Genomic DNA, 17,871 nt, shown 5'->3' on the forward strand with positions numbered 1-17,871 from the left:
CACTTCTCCACACTGAAAACACTTCATGCTCCCCGAGCTCGCATACACCATATAGAACTGTTCCTCGTAGCGAACCCGGAAAGACACGTCTAGTGTCTGCGACTCGTTATCCAGAAACATGAAGGCTTGTCTCCTCAGAGACTGGACGTGCTTCAGCTTCGTGTCTCTGCACCCCAGACCCACCGCGCGGAAACCACTCGCGAACTTCCCGAACCGCCTCAGCTCTCGCTCCAGAGCTTCATTGGGGATGAACGGGGGGACGCCGGACACGGTGATCCGGGTGGAAGCTACCGCTAGCGGGAACACTTGAATGAACTCCTCCTCTAAAGTTAAACCGCTCTCAATTAGCTTAGTGACCGAGTCTGGATCTTTAAAAAAGATCACCAGCGCCTTGTTCATCCTGGAAGCGTAGGAGATGTTCTCATGTCCCACCTGCTCCCCCACGGCCAGCAGCACCTGCTCCACCGTGGAGCTGAGCTGAGGCACCAGCCTGACGCCATGTCTCAGGGACATCGGCGGCGTCCCTGCGGACGCCATCCCCGCCACAGACACGGCAAACACACAGAAAAACTAGACTAAACGTACACAAACACAACACAACAATGAACATACAATAAACATACAGAAACCTGAATAAGTTTGAACGCGCTTTCCTTCACCTCCTCTGTCTTCACAACTACACCTCCACCAACGAAGAAGAAGAACAACAAGAACAAGAACAAGAACAAGAACAAGAACAAGAACAAGAACAAGAACAAGAACAAGAACAAGATGCACAAGAGGAATAAGGAAACTCATTTTTTTGTATCATTTTGTATATCTGCACGACACACGCGTAAAAAACGCGAGACGGCGTAACTCTCGTGGTCTCCCCGACCCTGAGAGTCGCGCGACGGGCCCTCCCGGCCGCCCGTAATCTTCCTTGAGTATTTGCTGCTAAGTAAGCAGGAAATCACAGTAAGGGAAAGTCAAAGTTAAGTGCTTTTATCACCAGCTGTTACATAACTCCAGTGTTGATGAAGCACTGATCCCAGAGAGGTTCGAGCGGGGACAGTGTTTGAGGGTCTGTTTGTGTCGCCATGGTAAAGCTCTCATAGAACACAATTTGAATAATAAACCAGAGGGGGATCGGCGTGCAAGGACAGAAGCCCTGAACAGACATGGAATCCTAATCCAACAGTTGCTGTAATGATATATAGACTCATGTCGTGATAGCAAGTTATTTATCCCGTTTTCTCTGGTAAATAAAGGTTTGTTATCAAAAGATAACAAAGGAAATACAATGTATGAACCCATGTACGGTTCAGGCTTCCGTATGCTTCCTGTTCATGCACAAGACTTTTTTAACTTTCATTTATTCATGTACTTTATATTCAACTTCTGGAGTCTTTGGATTTGACTCAATAATAATATCTACCTCCAACTGTGTGTTCTGCCGAAAAAACATGTACATTGAATTAAACCGTTATTTTTTAAGTAATTTGTGATGTCAAAAATACATCTGGTTGTAAAATCTGAACATGAATCTGGTGAGTGTTTGAACAAAGTTTACATATTATATCATTTGTGTATGCCCTCTAGTTTTTGGAATGAGGAGCTGACGCGTGAGTTCATTCTGTGACTCACATGTTACACCAAGGCAGATCCAGGGCCAGTTCGGAGCCAGTGGCTGATCTCGAACCAGTTCTTTGTGTTTCGAAAGCCAGAACAACTTTTTCCAGGCACAGCTCTAGTTCAAGTTTTTTTTTGTGTGTTTAGTTTGAATTTGTCTCTTAATTCTGCCCCATTTTCTGTGATGATCACACTTCAGTTGAAACTTTTTTCCTTCAAGCTAATTTTTATTTCTCTTTCTTCCATTGGGTTTCAAATGCATCCATCAACATGAATAAGAGACATAACAAAGAAACATTTTGTCTCAATATTTCAGATTATTTTCCAGCCTATCAATCCGATCGTTCACTTACATATAAAGATGTAGGATTCATCATAAAATTAGCAATTATACATTTGTAAAGTATATTTACAATGAGTTATTTTTGTAAATAGACAAGCTACAAGGATCTGATTTAAAAGCTAATGTGAGGTAGCTAAGATAATATTGACTGGATTTAAGACCTTCTTATTGTGTCGCCCTGAGCTGGACATTCATGCAGTAAGGTTTGGGAGACAGGGTGATCCCGAAGACCGGAGTCAAGTCTGGCTCTCCTGCGTCCTGAGGCCAGACAAACTCAAACTTCCTCAGCAGTGTCACCAAGATGAGGAAGAGCTCCATACGAGCCAGACCCTCTCCCAGACACCTCAGAGGACCTGAGACATTAGAAATAAAAGAAAAGACCTGAGAGTTTGATCTTACCGACCCAGTCATGAAACCACGCTATCTCCTTTTTGGGTGGTTGGATTCGCTAAGAACTTTATTTTAGCCAACACTTTCCTTTTCAATTGTTTATCCATGATATTTAGCTAACTGTCAATTTAGCTAAATATTATATTAAGTGTCTGTTGATGTGATAGAATGGTAAACACACAGCAGCTTGTTTGGTGTTTACCTGCAGAGAAAGGCAGGAAGGCCTCGGGTTTGAAAAACTCTCCCTTGTCGTTGAGGAAGTTTTCTGGGTTGAATTCATCAGGGAATTTCCATTGTCCCTCCTCTCTCAGGGCTGAGCCCAGGTTAGGGATGACCAATGTACCCTGAGGCGATAAACAACAGTATTTGAAACTTTTACTGTAAGTCCTAAGTAATGGTATGTTTTTTTTTTACCATGTCCAGGGTTCATACACATTTTGACCAATGGATTTCCATGACTTTTCCATGACTTTTCCATGACTTTAAACCAAATTTCCATGACCGAACATTGCGTGAAATCTCGGTGTATACGCGAAAAAGTGACAAAATGTAGTATTCAAACTAACAATGAGAATTCCAAGGCATACAGCACACCTTAAATGACACAAACCAAAGTATGCCTGCTTATATTTTGAGCATATTTCTTTAAAAATATATGAATTATTTAAAACTCAGCGTAAATGAACTAGGGATGGGCATTCGATTAAATTGTCTTAATCGATCGTCGAAAGAATTAACGATCGATTTTTCGATTAATCATTCATATTTTTATATTAAAATTCACTATTTATAGCCTATATTAAAATGCAGTGAAAATAGAAAAAACAGCGTGTTTCCTCATTGAGATCTTTATTACAAGATTAACAACTCTTGTGGCAGTTAAACAGGATCCGTTCAATGTTACACTTGTAAATAAGCGCTGCTGTCCTCCTAAGCCACACTGAGAGAGCAGCTAGCCGCTGAGAGCTAGCTCGATCTGACGGCTCTCGACCTCTCAGTCCGGTATGTTGTAACGCCCTCACTCCCGGAACCCCTCACCCAGACCCGGGTCTGTCCGGGTTACCCTCCGCGTGGACTGAGGGTCCGTGTGCGGTCATGAAGCCGAGCAGCAGAGGCTTAGCTCCGGGCTGCTTCCTCCAGCTGCTAACAGACACGCTGTGCTGCGTTCAGGGCAACTCGGATATTCCGACCTCCTGCCACATAGCGAACATGCAATAGTTTATCGATGAAAACATGTCATCAATGAAATTCTTAATGATCAATTAATCAATAGTCGAGTATTTATGCCCATCCCTAAAACGAACGACATGAAAATAAGAATATAACAAATTTCCATGACTTTTCCAAAACTTTTGGGAAATTATTTTTTTCCATGACTTTTCCAGGCCTGGAAAAACACATTTTAAAATTCCATGACTTTTCCAGGTTTTCCATGACCGTACGAACCCTGCATGTCTTATGCCACTTACCCTGGGAATGGAGTATCCCATGAGCTCGGTGTCTTTGGTCGTTGAGTGGATAATGCTGAGTGGACCAATGTTGCCTATCCTCTGCACTTCATGGATCATAGCCTGGATGGAAACAAATATTTTAGCGTCATGTTTTTATAGTTTGTCTGACTTGGGACAGAGGATCCGACACAGAAAGTAAACGCTTACTATGGATACTGTTGAGATATCTATGTTTTGTTCTCTATCTTATGAATATATTTTACTATATTTTACCTACATTTATACCCTGTGAATCAATATTAGCTGTATAGTCTATAGAATTAACAATATTACAACTGTTTGTTTCATCTGGAGTAATGTATAACTTCTGGACTCAGTCACAGGGTCAAACACAGAGCGTAACCATTTGAGTGTTAAACTGACTGCAAAGTGCAACTTGGGGAAAGCCTGAGAAGGAAATTCATCTTGAGATTTGAGATAATGAAAGCACTTTTAAACACTGGACTTATCTAATTATTTGCCTTTCCCACTTGAACCTCAAATCAACAAACACGCCGTCTGGTCCTGAAAGGACCGGGCTCGACAATACCTGTCAAAAATATCCTGAAAAAAAAACATACTAAGTTTTGTCAAAGTGAATCTTACACCATGTGCCATTAACAGACTGTGTCCTGCTTTAAGAAATGTGCCTCTGACCCACAACCATATGTCAAATAGAAGTAACGTTATTGATGAATCATCACAAGAGAAATGTGTCTGAACATATACCTGTATGTATGGCATGTTATGTCTGTCAACATACGTGACCGAATGCTTCCCTTCCAGCACCTCGTCTATCTCCTGCTGGCAACGCTCTGAGAGACAAATTCTTCATGTTAAAAGAAATAACATTTCATCAAATTGAATACAAAAGAATGTATATCTTAAAACACAACATTTGAAGGACGTAGTGCATCAACATTAAACAAGAGAAGTCACAGAATGAAGTGACCATTTCTCTTTAGTGCTATAAAAACTACCGTGGCTCAAAGACTCCAAGTGCTTGCAGCCCTCTTAAATGTAGTCTTTGTTTCAAGCCCATTTTTAGGACCAAAAAAAAAATATATATATTACAAGAAGCAAGTTTCAAGTCGGCTAAAGTCCAAAAAATGTTTTGAGGGGGAAACCAGAAACTAGAAAGGAATGAGTTTTACAGCAGTACTTTGAGTACATAAATTATATAGTCTATGAAGCTAAGATCATAATCTGAGAGAACACCAGGAAAAGAGTTAGAATTCCCAATGTGTTGAAAGCAGTTCTCCCATGTCCCCTGGGGTGACACGCTGGGGAGTGTCTGAACTGTTCAGCAATGCTCACCAAACATATATATTCGGAGACATAGCTGTGTCCACGCGCTAGCCAGTGTTGGGGAGTAACGGAATACATGTACCGGCGTTACATATTTAGAATACAAATTGTGAGTAACTGTATTATGTTACAGTTAGAGAGTTTAAACTGCTGCTGCTCCACTGACTATAACAATGCCGCATTCCTACACTTAAAAAATGCAATTCAATGTGGAAGTAATCCAAGTACTCAGAATACGTTACTCAGATTAGTAAATGTAATGGCATACGTTACAGATTACATTTTTGGGCATGTATTCTGTAACGGAATACGTTTTGAAAGTATCCATCCCAACACTGGTGATGACAGAGGTAAATCCTCACATGGGCACATGTAGACAAACCTTGTACGTGTGGGTAGGCCATGAGGTAGAGGAAAGCAGTGAGCAGGGTGTTGGAGGTCGTGTCAGTTCCAGCAAAGTGAAGATCAAGGGAGTTCGAAATGAGTTCTTCCTCTGAAAATGGAGAATCCTCACCGACTCTCTAAAAACGAAGAGTGATTGTTTAAAGATAAACCAGCACACACACACACAAAGACTGATTCACTATATGAGCAAATAGCTAAATTGCAATATATTTCCTCTTTGGTGCATCATCAAATTGATAGGTTTTGTTAATTCTCTGCAAGAAAACCACTTAATCATGGAGACATGGAGCCAACAGAATTAATACCCACATGTGACTGCAGAGGGCGCTGTAGCTCTCTAATAATTACATAGTGTTGCTTTAAGTTCCAGGCGTTATCAAAAAATTCAATATTAAACCATTTATTTAAATCAAGTATAACATGTTAGTTCACAAAGACACACACCTTGTCCAGTTCGTCCAGATAGCAGTCAACAAAGTCCCGTGGATCTCCAGGAACTCTGGTTTTCTTGTGCTCGTCCAGGAATTGACGTATATATTTCATAGCCATCTGATAAATATAAGATGGAAGTTGTATGTACACTTCAGCATTGGGATTTTAAATTGTTCACTGACTGTATAGAAATGTGTAGGTAGAGAAAAAAATACATGATTGATGTTCATATCCCTTTTTTAAATGTTCACATCAGTGTTATAAATGTTTTCAAGGCCCTGTCAACACACCTGAACATTTTCAAAGGCCTTGACGAACGGCAGCGGCAGGTAACGAATCAGTGGAAAAGAGTCGTACATCTGTAAAAATGAAAAAATGAACAATCATTAGTGTTGGGACAGTGTTTTTGTGAAAACAAAGGCCTCCTCGGCCTATATGGGTAGTCAAAAGTATGAAACCACATGTTCTTTGTTATGGACAAAGCCAGAGCACAGGGAACTCAGTCTCCCAGGATTCCTCAACTTCACACAGAGGTGTGAAAAGCCACAAGGGTCAACTCCTATTGGTCACTCTGGACCCCATGAACTGTGAGGTCCCAGGCCAATATAAGGCAAGTTCTCCGCCTCTTTTATCTCTTTTCTACAATCCGTCTGAGGGTGGAAGGCTGCCAGCCTCTCTTCCTAAATCGCAGAAGGGAGAAGCCTGATTTCTCCAGCTGGTATCTTCTCTTCGCATCCAACTCTTCAAGAGGAGCAAAAAATGTGCAGCTTCCAGCTCATCTCACCAAGGAAACCGCAACTCAAGCTCTACCAAACTCCGAGTAGTGACTCGATGTCCTGCAGGCAGTGGTGTATAAAGTACTTGAAAGCCATACTTGAGTAAAAGTACAGATATCTTACTTGAAAGTGACTCCGGTTAAAGTTAAAGTCACCCGTCAGAAAATGACTTGAGTAAAAGTCTTAGAGTTGCTCATATTAAATGTACTTAAGTATCAAAAGCAGGGCCGGGTCTAGGCAGGGGCAAGAGGGGGCCTGGCCCCCTCAAATAAATGTTGTGCCCCCTCAAACTAAATCCCAATTTTGATAATAATAATTAGGGATGAGCGAGTACAGCATTATCTGTATCTGTATCTGTTAGCCATATGAATTATCCGTATCCGTACTCGGAGTGGGCGGGGCCTAACCCGGAAGTGGGTGTGATTAAACCCGGAAGTGGGCTGGTTCAACATAACTTTCTTTTAAACTTTGAATTTTTTTTATGATTTTTTATTTTTATTAAATTTATTTCCACACCAGGTGTGTGTGTGTGTGTGTGTGTGTGTGTGTGTGAGTGAGATGCGAGGGACGTTCGCTGTCTCCCGGAGAGATGAGCACTCTGTGTTTTTGGTGTGGAAAGACGTGAATTGTATTCGTTCGCAAGTCATACAGACTGGTTTTGTTATTTTCACTTTACATTAACACTTAAAGTTAAGTGCAGTGTAATTGTTTGCCGTGATAATTAAATGCCAGTGTAATAATAAATGACAATTTCAAACCATACAAACTGTCATGTTGTACTGTATTTAATAGAGGTTTACTTTACTGTAAAGTAGGTGTGAATGTAAAGTGAAAATAACGGGGCCATTCATTGTGACTTGTGGACGGATGTGGTTCGCGTCTTTCTGTGCTGGAAACACGGAGTGTTAATTTCTCCGGGAGACAGTGAACGTCCCTCGCATCTCCAGCGCTCCTCTACTGAGCCAATGCAGGTCTCGTGAAAATTTTTCCAAAGACTCGTACCCGAAGACCCAGTCGGGAAATGAACGAATCATTTCTGCTTCCTTGACTGAGCCTATGGAACAGTCCTGATGCGCACTGAACCTGAGTGACTGAGAGACAGAGAGCTGTTCTGTGAGTGAGTGAGCAGAGCCGTGTGTGAATGGGAGGACCGCTGTGACGCTGTGTGAGCATTTTCATTCAGTCCGAGCACAGATAATGACTCCGATTACTCGTATTATAATCGTACTCGGCAAAAGTGCTTTATCCGTACCGGATACTCGTTTCAGCCGAGTATCCGGCTCATCTCTAATAATAATAATATAATAAAGCACAATGCCCCCTCAAGATTTGTGGCTGCCCCCTCATACATGCCTGTCTAGACCCGGCCCTGATCAAAAGTATCTGATGTTGAAATGTACTTAAGTAATAAAAGTAAAAGTACAAGTACCAAAATTAAAAATGCTAAGTGCTTTTTATAGTAGGCCTATACAGACACAAAACAACCCAAAATTCTTCAGTTCAGGATTTATTTCAACTGACTGAAAAATTATAACAATACTATATATATAATGCATAATTTTACAAATTTTGAACTTGAGATGCTGAGGTTAAAAAAGTCTTGGACAAGTGCATCTGAACTTGTAGAGACAACAAATAATCAATACAACAGAATAAACAAGTGCCTCTTGATTCTATCCAAGAACACTAATAGACCTGCCACTAATAGACCAAATTAACCTTTTGTGTCTATTAGCTGTATTGTGTAACTGCCTGGATGTTTACCTGCCTGTATACCTGCCCACCAGCTTTGTCAGGTGTGAGCTTGTCCTCGCATCGACATGTAAGCCTGTTTATTTAGCATTAGACTATCTTCACTGAATGGGCCTGCGTTTGTGTTTGCATTTGTTTCCAGCAGGGTGACAATACACCTGTAGGGTATCTTGCCTGTAGGGACGACAAAGTGAAGACACAACCCTGCTTGAAGTTGTATACATTAGCCAGTTTGTACAATACATATATAAAGACTCAACAGCTTCTAAGTTGTGTTGAGTCAGCACAAAGGACGACTAAGGATTGGAATTGGCAATATATAGATATCTAATATCTTTGCAAAAATTATATTTATAGTGAGTGGAAAACTGGGCCTGATAACCCAGGGTTCCATTTGGCGAGGTCCGTTAGAAAACCTGAATTGTGTGCATGAATATGCAGTAGTAGTTTGCTTAAATAATTGGTTGTGTTGTTTGTTTTTCCATCCAATGATAGTCTATTTGCCAACAGTTTTTGTTTAAACCAACTACTTCCAATATTTCTTTAAGAAAAGTTAACCACTTGCTGCTTCAAGCTATGTATTTATGTGCAGATGTTGACACGAAGCAGGAAAGGGAAAACGAATGTGAATCGAAAAAGGAATACCTTCAAAAAATTATGTAAAGTCACCTAATAAAGGCCCTCAAAAACCAAATTCATTTGCCTGAATAATAATCCTTACAATTTCAATAGGGCCTCACGTCTGTCAGTGCCTGTCAGTGCTCGGGCCCTAATAATAAAGACTGAACCGAGCTCCTGCAGGAGCGAGAGAGCGAGAGAGAGGTGCTTCGTGTGTAAAAGTGCACGTTGCGCCAACCTTCGCTGCTCAAGTAACGAGCCAGTTTTGAGAATGTAAGAAGTATAAAGTACAGATATGTGTACTCAAATGTAGCGAGTAAAAGTTAAAAGTCGTCAGGAAAATAAATACTCAAGTAAAGTACAGATATGTGAAAAATCTACTTAAGTACAGTAACAAAGTATTTCTACTTTGTTACTTCCCACCACTGCCTGCAGGAAAACTTTAACCAGCTCAACAGAACCGCGAAGGTAGAAACCACACAACCAGCCATGAAGACTTCACAGAACTGCGAACTGCACAGCAACTTCCTTTTTCCCCTTTCCACGGACGGGTAACACAACTGGGCTTAATAATTATACTAGGCTAAGCAGGACTATTTATTTTTTACTTCACTTTTTATATTTTATATTTTTTATATATTTTTATTCAGAAATGTTTATCTCAAAATAAATGTTATTTGTATAAATATTGATAAAAAGTGAGTAAATAAGAAGTAAACAGTGAGTAAATATATACTGGTTTCCCATTTTTTATTGCTCTCCATGCATGTTCAATTTATTGCATCTTTATGTTCTATGTTCATTGTTTGCACCAATTACCAGAGCAAATTCCTTGTATGTGTGAACGTACTTGGCAATAAAATACTTCTGATTCTGATTCTGATAAGTGAATTTTGCCAACTTCTACACTGTCAAGAACTCCATATCCTTCAACTTAGCTAACTATCTATATGGTAATTTTGGTTATAGTTATTCATTTTATTGTTAATCAGAGTTCCAAATTTGTTGTTAGTACTTTTATGAGACTTAATCAATAAATTGCCATCTTTTCCCTTCCTTTGAAGGCTGGTGCCCCGAGGTAACTTGAATCAATTCAAGTTATGATGTAATATTATTATTTTTAATATTTATATTTAATTTATATTTATTGAATGAAGAAAGGCACACCATTTTATGGTATCACGTTTAATGCATTAGAGGTAACACATTATTGCACAACATTAGTTTAAAATCTGAATCCAAATGTGCAGATTCTGCTTCGACACTCGAAACAGAGGATTTTAAATCTTGTGTATTTCTCTATAATGGGAGAAGAAGTACTGCTGTAGATAACTCCTTGCAAGTGTAAAGTTATTTTAGTTAGAAAACACAATCTCATGCCTGACAGGTGGTGGGGGCGGTTTGGTCAACGTCCCATCCACTTACATGGCAAAAGCAGGGTTCATGACCTATACTGCAACCAGCCACCAGGGGACCTTTGGCTGTCATGTTGTACATCATTGTCTACAGCAGTGGTCCCCAACCCCCGAGCCATGGACCGGTATCGGGCCATGGGTCATTTGGTACCGGGCCGCACAGAAAGAATAAACAACTTACATTATTTCCGTTTTATTTATTATCTGATTCTGAATGGCGTTTTATTTCGATAAAAATGACCGGATCCTCTTCGTTATGACTCATGCTTTACGCATGTCAAGACGCTTGTCTCTGTCACGTGACTTTTTCGCTGAACACAGACCCACACGGTATTTGTCGGACCCATTTGTCAACAAACCAGGTGAATCCAGCATGTTTGTGCAAGAAGAAGATCAGCTGCTGGAGATCGCTAATGACGGCGGCCTTAAAAATATGTACGAGAAAACACCTCTGCCGTTGTTCTGAATTAAAGTCACGGCAGAATACCCTGAGATCGCCACAAGAGCACTAAAAACTCTGTTGTCATTTCCGACATCATATCTGTGCGATGCAGAGTTTTCTGCTGTGATGGCAAACTAACTTACCATGCAATAATTAATTGAGGCCGGGTATTAACAATTCGTTAATTTCGTTAAATTTAAAAGTAATCTTCCGATGTCACCAGAGGCCGTACCAGAGGGCCTCCGTAGTGAGGGTCCGTAGCCACACTTAAAGGCCGGTCCGTGAAAATCTTGTCTGACATCTTACCATCTTACCAAAAAGCTTGGTGACCACTGGTCTACAGTTTATGTTCCAAACAGCTTCTTCACCTCGGACTAGTGGAGATTCCCATTGAATACCATGACCTGAGTGACTGGGAATCTTCAGGTGTACAGAGAGAGAGAGAGAAAGAGCACTCAAACTCACCATCGCCCAGGGTCCGTTTGTTATCTTGCCGTTTTCACTAAAAACCTGAACAATCACTTTGATGAACTCGTCGTCGTACTCAAAGCGAATTCCAAACAGAACCTGGCATATGATGTTGGAGGCCGTGTTGTAAACCAGAATTGCAGGATTCATGCTTTTGCCTGTGAGACATGATGCAAAAGTCAGTGTTAAAAAAGAAGAACAACACCACAGCAAGAAACACAAACAACAGATTGTAGTGATGACGTAAATGGAAGATCTCGTTCAGCTGCGACTGACACAGGAGATTGTACCCACTCGTCAGAGTTACAAAGAGGGAGAACAGTGCTTCATGTTTTAACTCTCAGAACAGAATAACAGATAACTCACCAACGTTTTTTTCCATTGCCTCCACAATGTATTGAAGCTCTCCATGGATCCTGTCCGCCATTGAATTCTTCCCCATACCAAAGTCCCTCAATGTCGACAGAGCGAAGCGACGGTGATAACTCCAGCTGGGGCCAAACACGCCTACGACAGAGAAGAGCACAGGGCGGCTAATGATGTCGCTATAACACAGTGGTGGGAAGTAACGAAGTAGAAATACTTCGTTACTGTACTTAAGTAGGTTTTTCACATATCTTTACTTTACTTGAGTATTTATTTTCCTGACAGCTTTTTACTTTTACTCGCTACATTTGAGCACAAATATCTGTACTTTCTACTTTTTACATTCTCAAAACTGGCTCGTTACTTGAGCAGCGAAGGTTGGACGCCAACGTGGACATACATGGACCATGAATCCTTTGACGCTGAGCCGTAAACAAACAAATCCACTCCTGTGGTCGAAGATCAAAGGAATGTCTTGCAAAGGTGACGTCTCTCTTTCTCTCAGAATTGGGACATTTACCTCAAACCGTGTAAACATTGAGGTACGGCGAAGGTTCATCCTTCGCCAAAGGAGACAATGTTGTCATAACTCCACTGTGCATTGTCCTATCACCACCAAACTTCTGTCTCAATTATTGTTTTTATTAGGTTTTTATTAATGTTAATAGGTGACTTTACATGATTTTTTGAAGTTATTCCTTTTCGATTCACATTCATTTACCCTTTCCTGCACATTAATACATAGCTCGAAGCAGCAAGTGTTTAACTTTGCTTAAAGCAAATATTGGAAGTAGTTGGTTTCAACAAAAACTGTTGGCAAATAGACTATCATTGGTTTGCCGTGTCTGCTTCGTCTTACACGTCCAAGCAAACGCAAAAACAACTTTCAGCCAACACAACCAAAAACAAACAGTGTCGTGGACTACTGCATGTTCACGCACACAATTCAGGTTTTTTAATGGACCTCGCCAAATGGAACCCTGTGTAATCAGGCCCAGTTTTCTACTCACTATAATGCCAATATAATTTTTGCAAAGATATTATATATCTATATATTGCTAATTCCAATCCTTAGTTGCCCTTTGTGCTGACTCAACACAACTGAGAAGCTGTTGAGTCTTTATATATATATTGTACAAACTGGCTAATGTGTACAACTTCAAGCAGGGTTGTGTCTTCACTTTGCCGTCCCTACAGGCAAGATACCCTACAGGTGTATTGTCACCCTGCTGGAAACAAATGCAAACACAAACGCAGGCCCATTCAGTGAAGATAGTCTAATGCTAAATAAACAGGCTTACATGTAGATGCGTTGTCAAGCTGGTGGGCAAGTATACAGGCAGGTAAACATCCAGGCAGTTACAAAATACAGCTAATAGACACAAAAGGTTCACAAACCGACGAGGAGCTGCTGACAAAGGCAGCTGTAAATACTGGTTTGGGTGATGAGGGCGGTGGGATCAACATTTATTTTTTTCAAGCAGAAGGCAAAACGCATGCAACGCTTCAAAATGCATGTGCTCGGGCCCACTCAGTGCTGCTTTGCAGTCCAAGAAATTCTAGAAATTGTATTTTATAGTTGGTACTTTCCGGGGTTGAGCAATCCTGGTTAGTGTTGAAGTGCCGTCAAGCAAGACACTGACAATTTATGAACTTAAAAATAAAGTCACCAAAATACTGTAACCAAATTTGCACCTTAAGATTTTCAATTGGATGTATTTTGTAGATGTAATTTAGCATTCAAAAAAACTTTGGTCTTCAATTATGTATTTCCTTGTTCAGTCTGAAATTTGGCAGCAAAACCAGACTGTGTTCAGTGATAATTTATTCTCTGTTCTAGCACTGTCCAGGCTGTTAACAAAAGAGAAACTATCTTATTTTGTGTGCCTAGTTTCCCTTTGCTTAGTTATCATAATGGGCATTGTGTATCATTCCTGCTACTGATATTCACAGACTTTTTAAGTGGTTATACTTTGGTCTATTAGTGTTCTTAGGTAGACTCAAGACGTGCTTTCAAACCTGAGACATCAAGTAGTGGATTCACAAGAAACAGATATGTCATAGTAATTTAGAGTTTACAACTGAAGTCCCACTATATAGACACTGACTGCAGTGGAAACACAGAAGCTGTCCAAGATAAACTGAGAACTGTAATGTCCCTTTAAATCTGACCTTATGGACGCCACATTCAATTGGAAAAATCTTTGGTGTTAACATCCACTATCACATCGGGATGAGCCTCAAATAACAATCATAGACCATCATGCATTTCCCACCTCTCCTCTGGGAGAGGTCACTCACGAACAGGTCATCAGGTCGTCCAGCAAAATCAATCCCCTTGGTCACCAGAGCCTCCTTTATCGCACTCTGCCCGTTGAGGAAGACCGCAGGCTTGGGGCCGAGGAAGAGGCTGTAGACGTCTCCATACTTCTTCCTCAGCTGCCACAGAACAAGACGACAGATCGAAATCATTGACATTTTTAAAGAGCACACAAAAACAATGCTAACAAATAGTTTAAAAACATTGCAACAGCTAAATCTAGCAACAATGACTACGTTAGAAATAACAAACAGGACGACAGACGGTTCCAACAAAGACTTGAGACAAGGAGGTTTATTGCTTCCATTTGGTTCTTTTATCCGTTTAGTTTTAATGCATTATTGACCAAAATCTGTTTTTTCTATGATGTGTTATCTTTGGTCATAAATCGTATTTTGTGAAGCACCTTTTAACTTTGGTAACTTTCTGAGACAAAATAGAAAAATTGCTTATTATTATTATTTATTCATATTGATACAGCAGGAAAAGCACTTAAGTAGTAATACTATGCAATAAACTTAGCAACTTAAGGGATATTAAAGAGCAGCGTTACTGATTTCAGTGTTTTTCTTACCCTATCATAGTCCTTCAGAGGATTCTCCAGGTTCAGATGTAAGAGGTTCCCCAGGACGGGCAGGGCAGGGGGTCCTGGTGGGAAGTTCTTGGGCCTCCGGGATTTCAGTTGAAGGATGATGAACCCAACGCAAACGACCAGGAGGATAATAGAAACGAACATGGTGGCACGGGTTGCACTGAGAGCTGCTGGACTCGCTGTGAGCACACAGATCGTCTATGAACTCTGCCTCCAACTCCTCTTCTGTTTCCTCGCATGAGAGTCGAATGTAAACAACACCAAGAAGCCTAAAGGCTTCTTTATGCTACTCTGTTTTGACGGACACGGACATAGGACCGCCCTATCCGCCGTGGAACGCCCTCTCCGAGCGCCTCGGAGAGCTTTTCGTGCACCTCTGATTTTTCTAACTGTCCGTGTTTATTTCGGATAGCCTACGGACAGCCCTTGGCTGTCATTGGTCCGCTAACGACATCATTTCTGTACGACGTCATTTCCGGACCTCAAACTTCCTGCTTCTTTCCCTGTGTCACAACAAACCCAAACACAACTATGATTTTACGATTAATGTGACGTGTGTGTTAAGCCAGCGGAGTTGTCCGGCTGACGGTGGCTGGTGAGAGTACTGACGGCATGTGTGCACAGTCACATACGGTTATAACAAGCTTTCATAATGGCGCTAGCGTTACAGTACGGTGGTAACAGTGCAAAAACCCACTGTCACAACTTTAATTCCACTTCTATCATGACACTGTTTCTACAATACCGTCAGGTTAGAAGCAAACACTGGGTAGTAGTTAGTATCGGGAGTCCCTGCTGACTGTGTGGAAGCTGGGGTTGAAGCTAGGTGAGGGGGAAGCTAGCTAGCTCCGTGTAGCTTCAAGCTACATGTAGCCTCAAGCAGCTTCAAGCTGTGGGATTAGCAACACAGTTCACAAACAAGACCGGGGAACCGCTGCGCTAAGAAACGATTACATCAGCATCTTGACCTGCTGGGTGTCACTTTATTTTATTTAGTTGCCATCGTAGCCTACACTGTGTGTGAGGAAAGTGGGGAGTAAGTAAATAAACAGCGTGGACTTCTTCTGACTACTCGTGAGGTAGGCTTCTCCAAGCTTGTCTTCCGTTGCGCCACCTACTGTTCTGGCGGTGAATTGTTTTCAACACGTAGAACTATAGTGGGAATTGTCCGTCTCTTCACGCGCCACGGACGGACGGATCGGACAAACACTTTTTCATTTTTGCTTTTCCGACGACTGTACGTCTGAAAACAATTCACGGCCAAACAGTAGGTGGTGCAACGGAAGTCAAGCTTAGAGAAGCCTACGTATGTGCGAGGAAGTCCACGTGTGTTTATCTTCCTGCTTATCTTCCTGCTCCCGGCTTTCTCCACACACAGTGAACGGTGGCAACTAACAGCAGAGCTGCCAACTTTTCGGGTTTGTCGGGGGTGACCAAAATTTTGCCGCGCACGCAACCACACACGTTGCTGGCTCAATTATCAGGGAATTGAAGTAATTTGACGTTGTACCCATGACTCATTCTGGTGGTTTGTTGGGCCCAAAGTTGTTGATAGGGGCGGCCTACTGGAGATGGACAACATTGGTTACATTCTGTGAAGCAAAGACAAAGCTGAAGGTTCACACCCAGGAAATTTTGGTTTAAGTAGATGTTATTTCCTGCATTCTAGTGGATTTTTGGGTGGTATGCTAAAAATGTGCAATACCTGAACTTATTCTGATTCATGTTCAACTGATCATGACTTGTAGGGCCTTCTAGACTTGAGCTGAACATACAAACAGAAAACTATTGTTGTGCCTCAATGACTGTCTATGCACCACAATATAGCCTAATTAATAGACCTGTGTTTAAGAATAGACCAAGGTAGGTTGATTGACATTTTGATTACAATGGTATTCAACTAATTCTTAACTGAAACCTAACCTATATTGTTAATAATTGCCCACTGATGTGCCTACGCACGCGCGTGCCTACGTGTGTGTGTGTGTGCTTGCGTGCATGTGGATAGAAGGAAGATAGAAAGCGAATTTCGCGGACCCCCTGCAATGCCGTCACGGACCACCAGGGGGCCGCGGACCCCCGGTTGAAAACCCCTGCTCTAGAGGAAGTAAAACCTGTAACATAGTTTCTGAAGATGAACCTGCGGAGGGATAATCACCGGTACAGCCTGCTCGACCCCGGTCGGCCAAGGCACCCCGAACAACCTCCGGACGCTTGGGTCTCGCGCTGCCATCCTCTCCCCCCGACGGCAAACATGCCCCCGGACCTGCACATCTCCCGAGGCAGCAGGCACGCGAGTGAGCGAGAGAGAGAGAGAGAGGTGCGCCGTGCTTCTCGGCCCAAAATCAGATTTTTTTTTTTGGCGTGAGAAATTGGATGTGTGGCGTGAGTGCGTGTGAAATCATGCAAAAGCGTGTGTCACACGGCGAAAGCGTGAGAGTTGGCAGCTCTGTAACAGACCTAAATAAAGTGACACCAAGCGGGTCAAAATGCTGATGTTGTGGCAAGACAAGGAAAAGCAGAGACAGGTACTGTTTACTGTCGTTTATTCAGTAGACAGGAAGAACTGGCACATGTTCCCCATACGGGAAGTATATATAGCTACAGCCTCTAACATTACCCATCAACCCACTGGGTGAGAGGACACACCCATGAGTGCACGCCACACAGCCCCCCCCCCCCGAACACCCAGAAGGAAAAAAAATAAAATGGGACAAAAGTCAGTACCTCTCAGGGGGTTTAACGAGGCGACCATAACGGCTACGCCGATCCCCGTCCGCAAACGCAGGGGTGGAACAAGCAGAAGGGACATCATTTACAACAGGCACAGGATCAGGAGGCACAACTGGAGAAAACAACACAGGGGTCTTAGAAGGGGGGCGACCACGACGGGGAACCCGGGCCGGTAGCACCTCTTCGCCGGCCAACAGATGAGCTGTCTAACGAAACACGCTCCCTGCGCCCGCCCGTGTCCAGAATGAAACTTTTAGAACCCGCCTCTAACACTCTAAACGGGCCGTCATACGGGGGCTGGAGGGGAAACCGGTGAGCATCGTGACGCACGAAAACAAACCGAGCGGTCGCGAGATCCGTTGGCACGAAAGACCGAGGAAAAAAATGATGCACGGGCACCGGTGCACAAG

At 42.2% G+C, this 17,871-nt stretch overlaps 1 protein-coding gene and 1 pseudogene across 1 annotated transcript; both read right to left on the reverse strand.

Annotated features, from left to right (window-relative positions):
- LOC133003652 (uncharacterized) overlaps window positions 1–17,871 on the reverse strand; it is a 53,260-nt pseudogene that overhangs the window by 5,472 nt on the left and 29,917 nt on the right.
- LOC133003464 (cytochrome P450 2J6-like) lies at window positions 1,990–14,872 on the reverse strand. Its single transcript, XM_061073210.1, has 11 exons — window positions 14,711–14,872; window positions 14,093–14,255; window positions 11,817–11,957; window positions 11,448–11,608; window positions 6,270–6,338; window positions 5,986–6,096; window positions 5,525–5,651; window positions 4,564–4,649; window positions 3,814–3,915; window positions 2,547–2,688; window positions 1,990–2,307 (listed from the first exon to the last, which is right to left on the reverse strand). The coding sequence occupies exons 1-11, from the start codon at window positions 14,870–14,872 to the stop codon at window positions 2,120–2,122; spliced, it is 1,452 nt and encodes a 483-aa protein (XP_060929193.1). The 3' UTR covers window positions 1,990–2,119.

The sequence above is a fragment of the Limanda limanda genome, chromosome 6, assembly GCF_963576545.1.
Source record: "Limanda limanda chromosome 6, fLimLim1.1, whole genome shotgun sequence".
Classification (NCBI taxonomy): Eukaryota; Metazoa; Chordata; class Actinopteri; order Pleuronectiformes; family Pleuronectidae; genus Limanda; species Limanda limanda.

Coding starts and splice junctions, on each gene's coding strand:
- LOC133003464 (XM_061073210.1), bottom strand. CDS start 14,872: ATGTTCGTTTCTATTATCCTCCTGGTCGTTTGCGTTGGGTTCATCATC. Junction 5,652..5,985: donor ACGAACTGGACAAGGTGTGT/GTCTTTGTGAAC, acceptor AGAGTCGGTGAG/GATTCTCCATTTTCAGAGGA. Junction 4,650..5,524: donor GGCCTACCCACACGTACAAG/GTTTGTCTACAT, acceptor TTTGTCTCTCAG/AGCGTTGCCAGCAGGAGATA.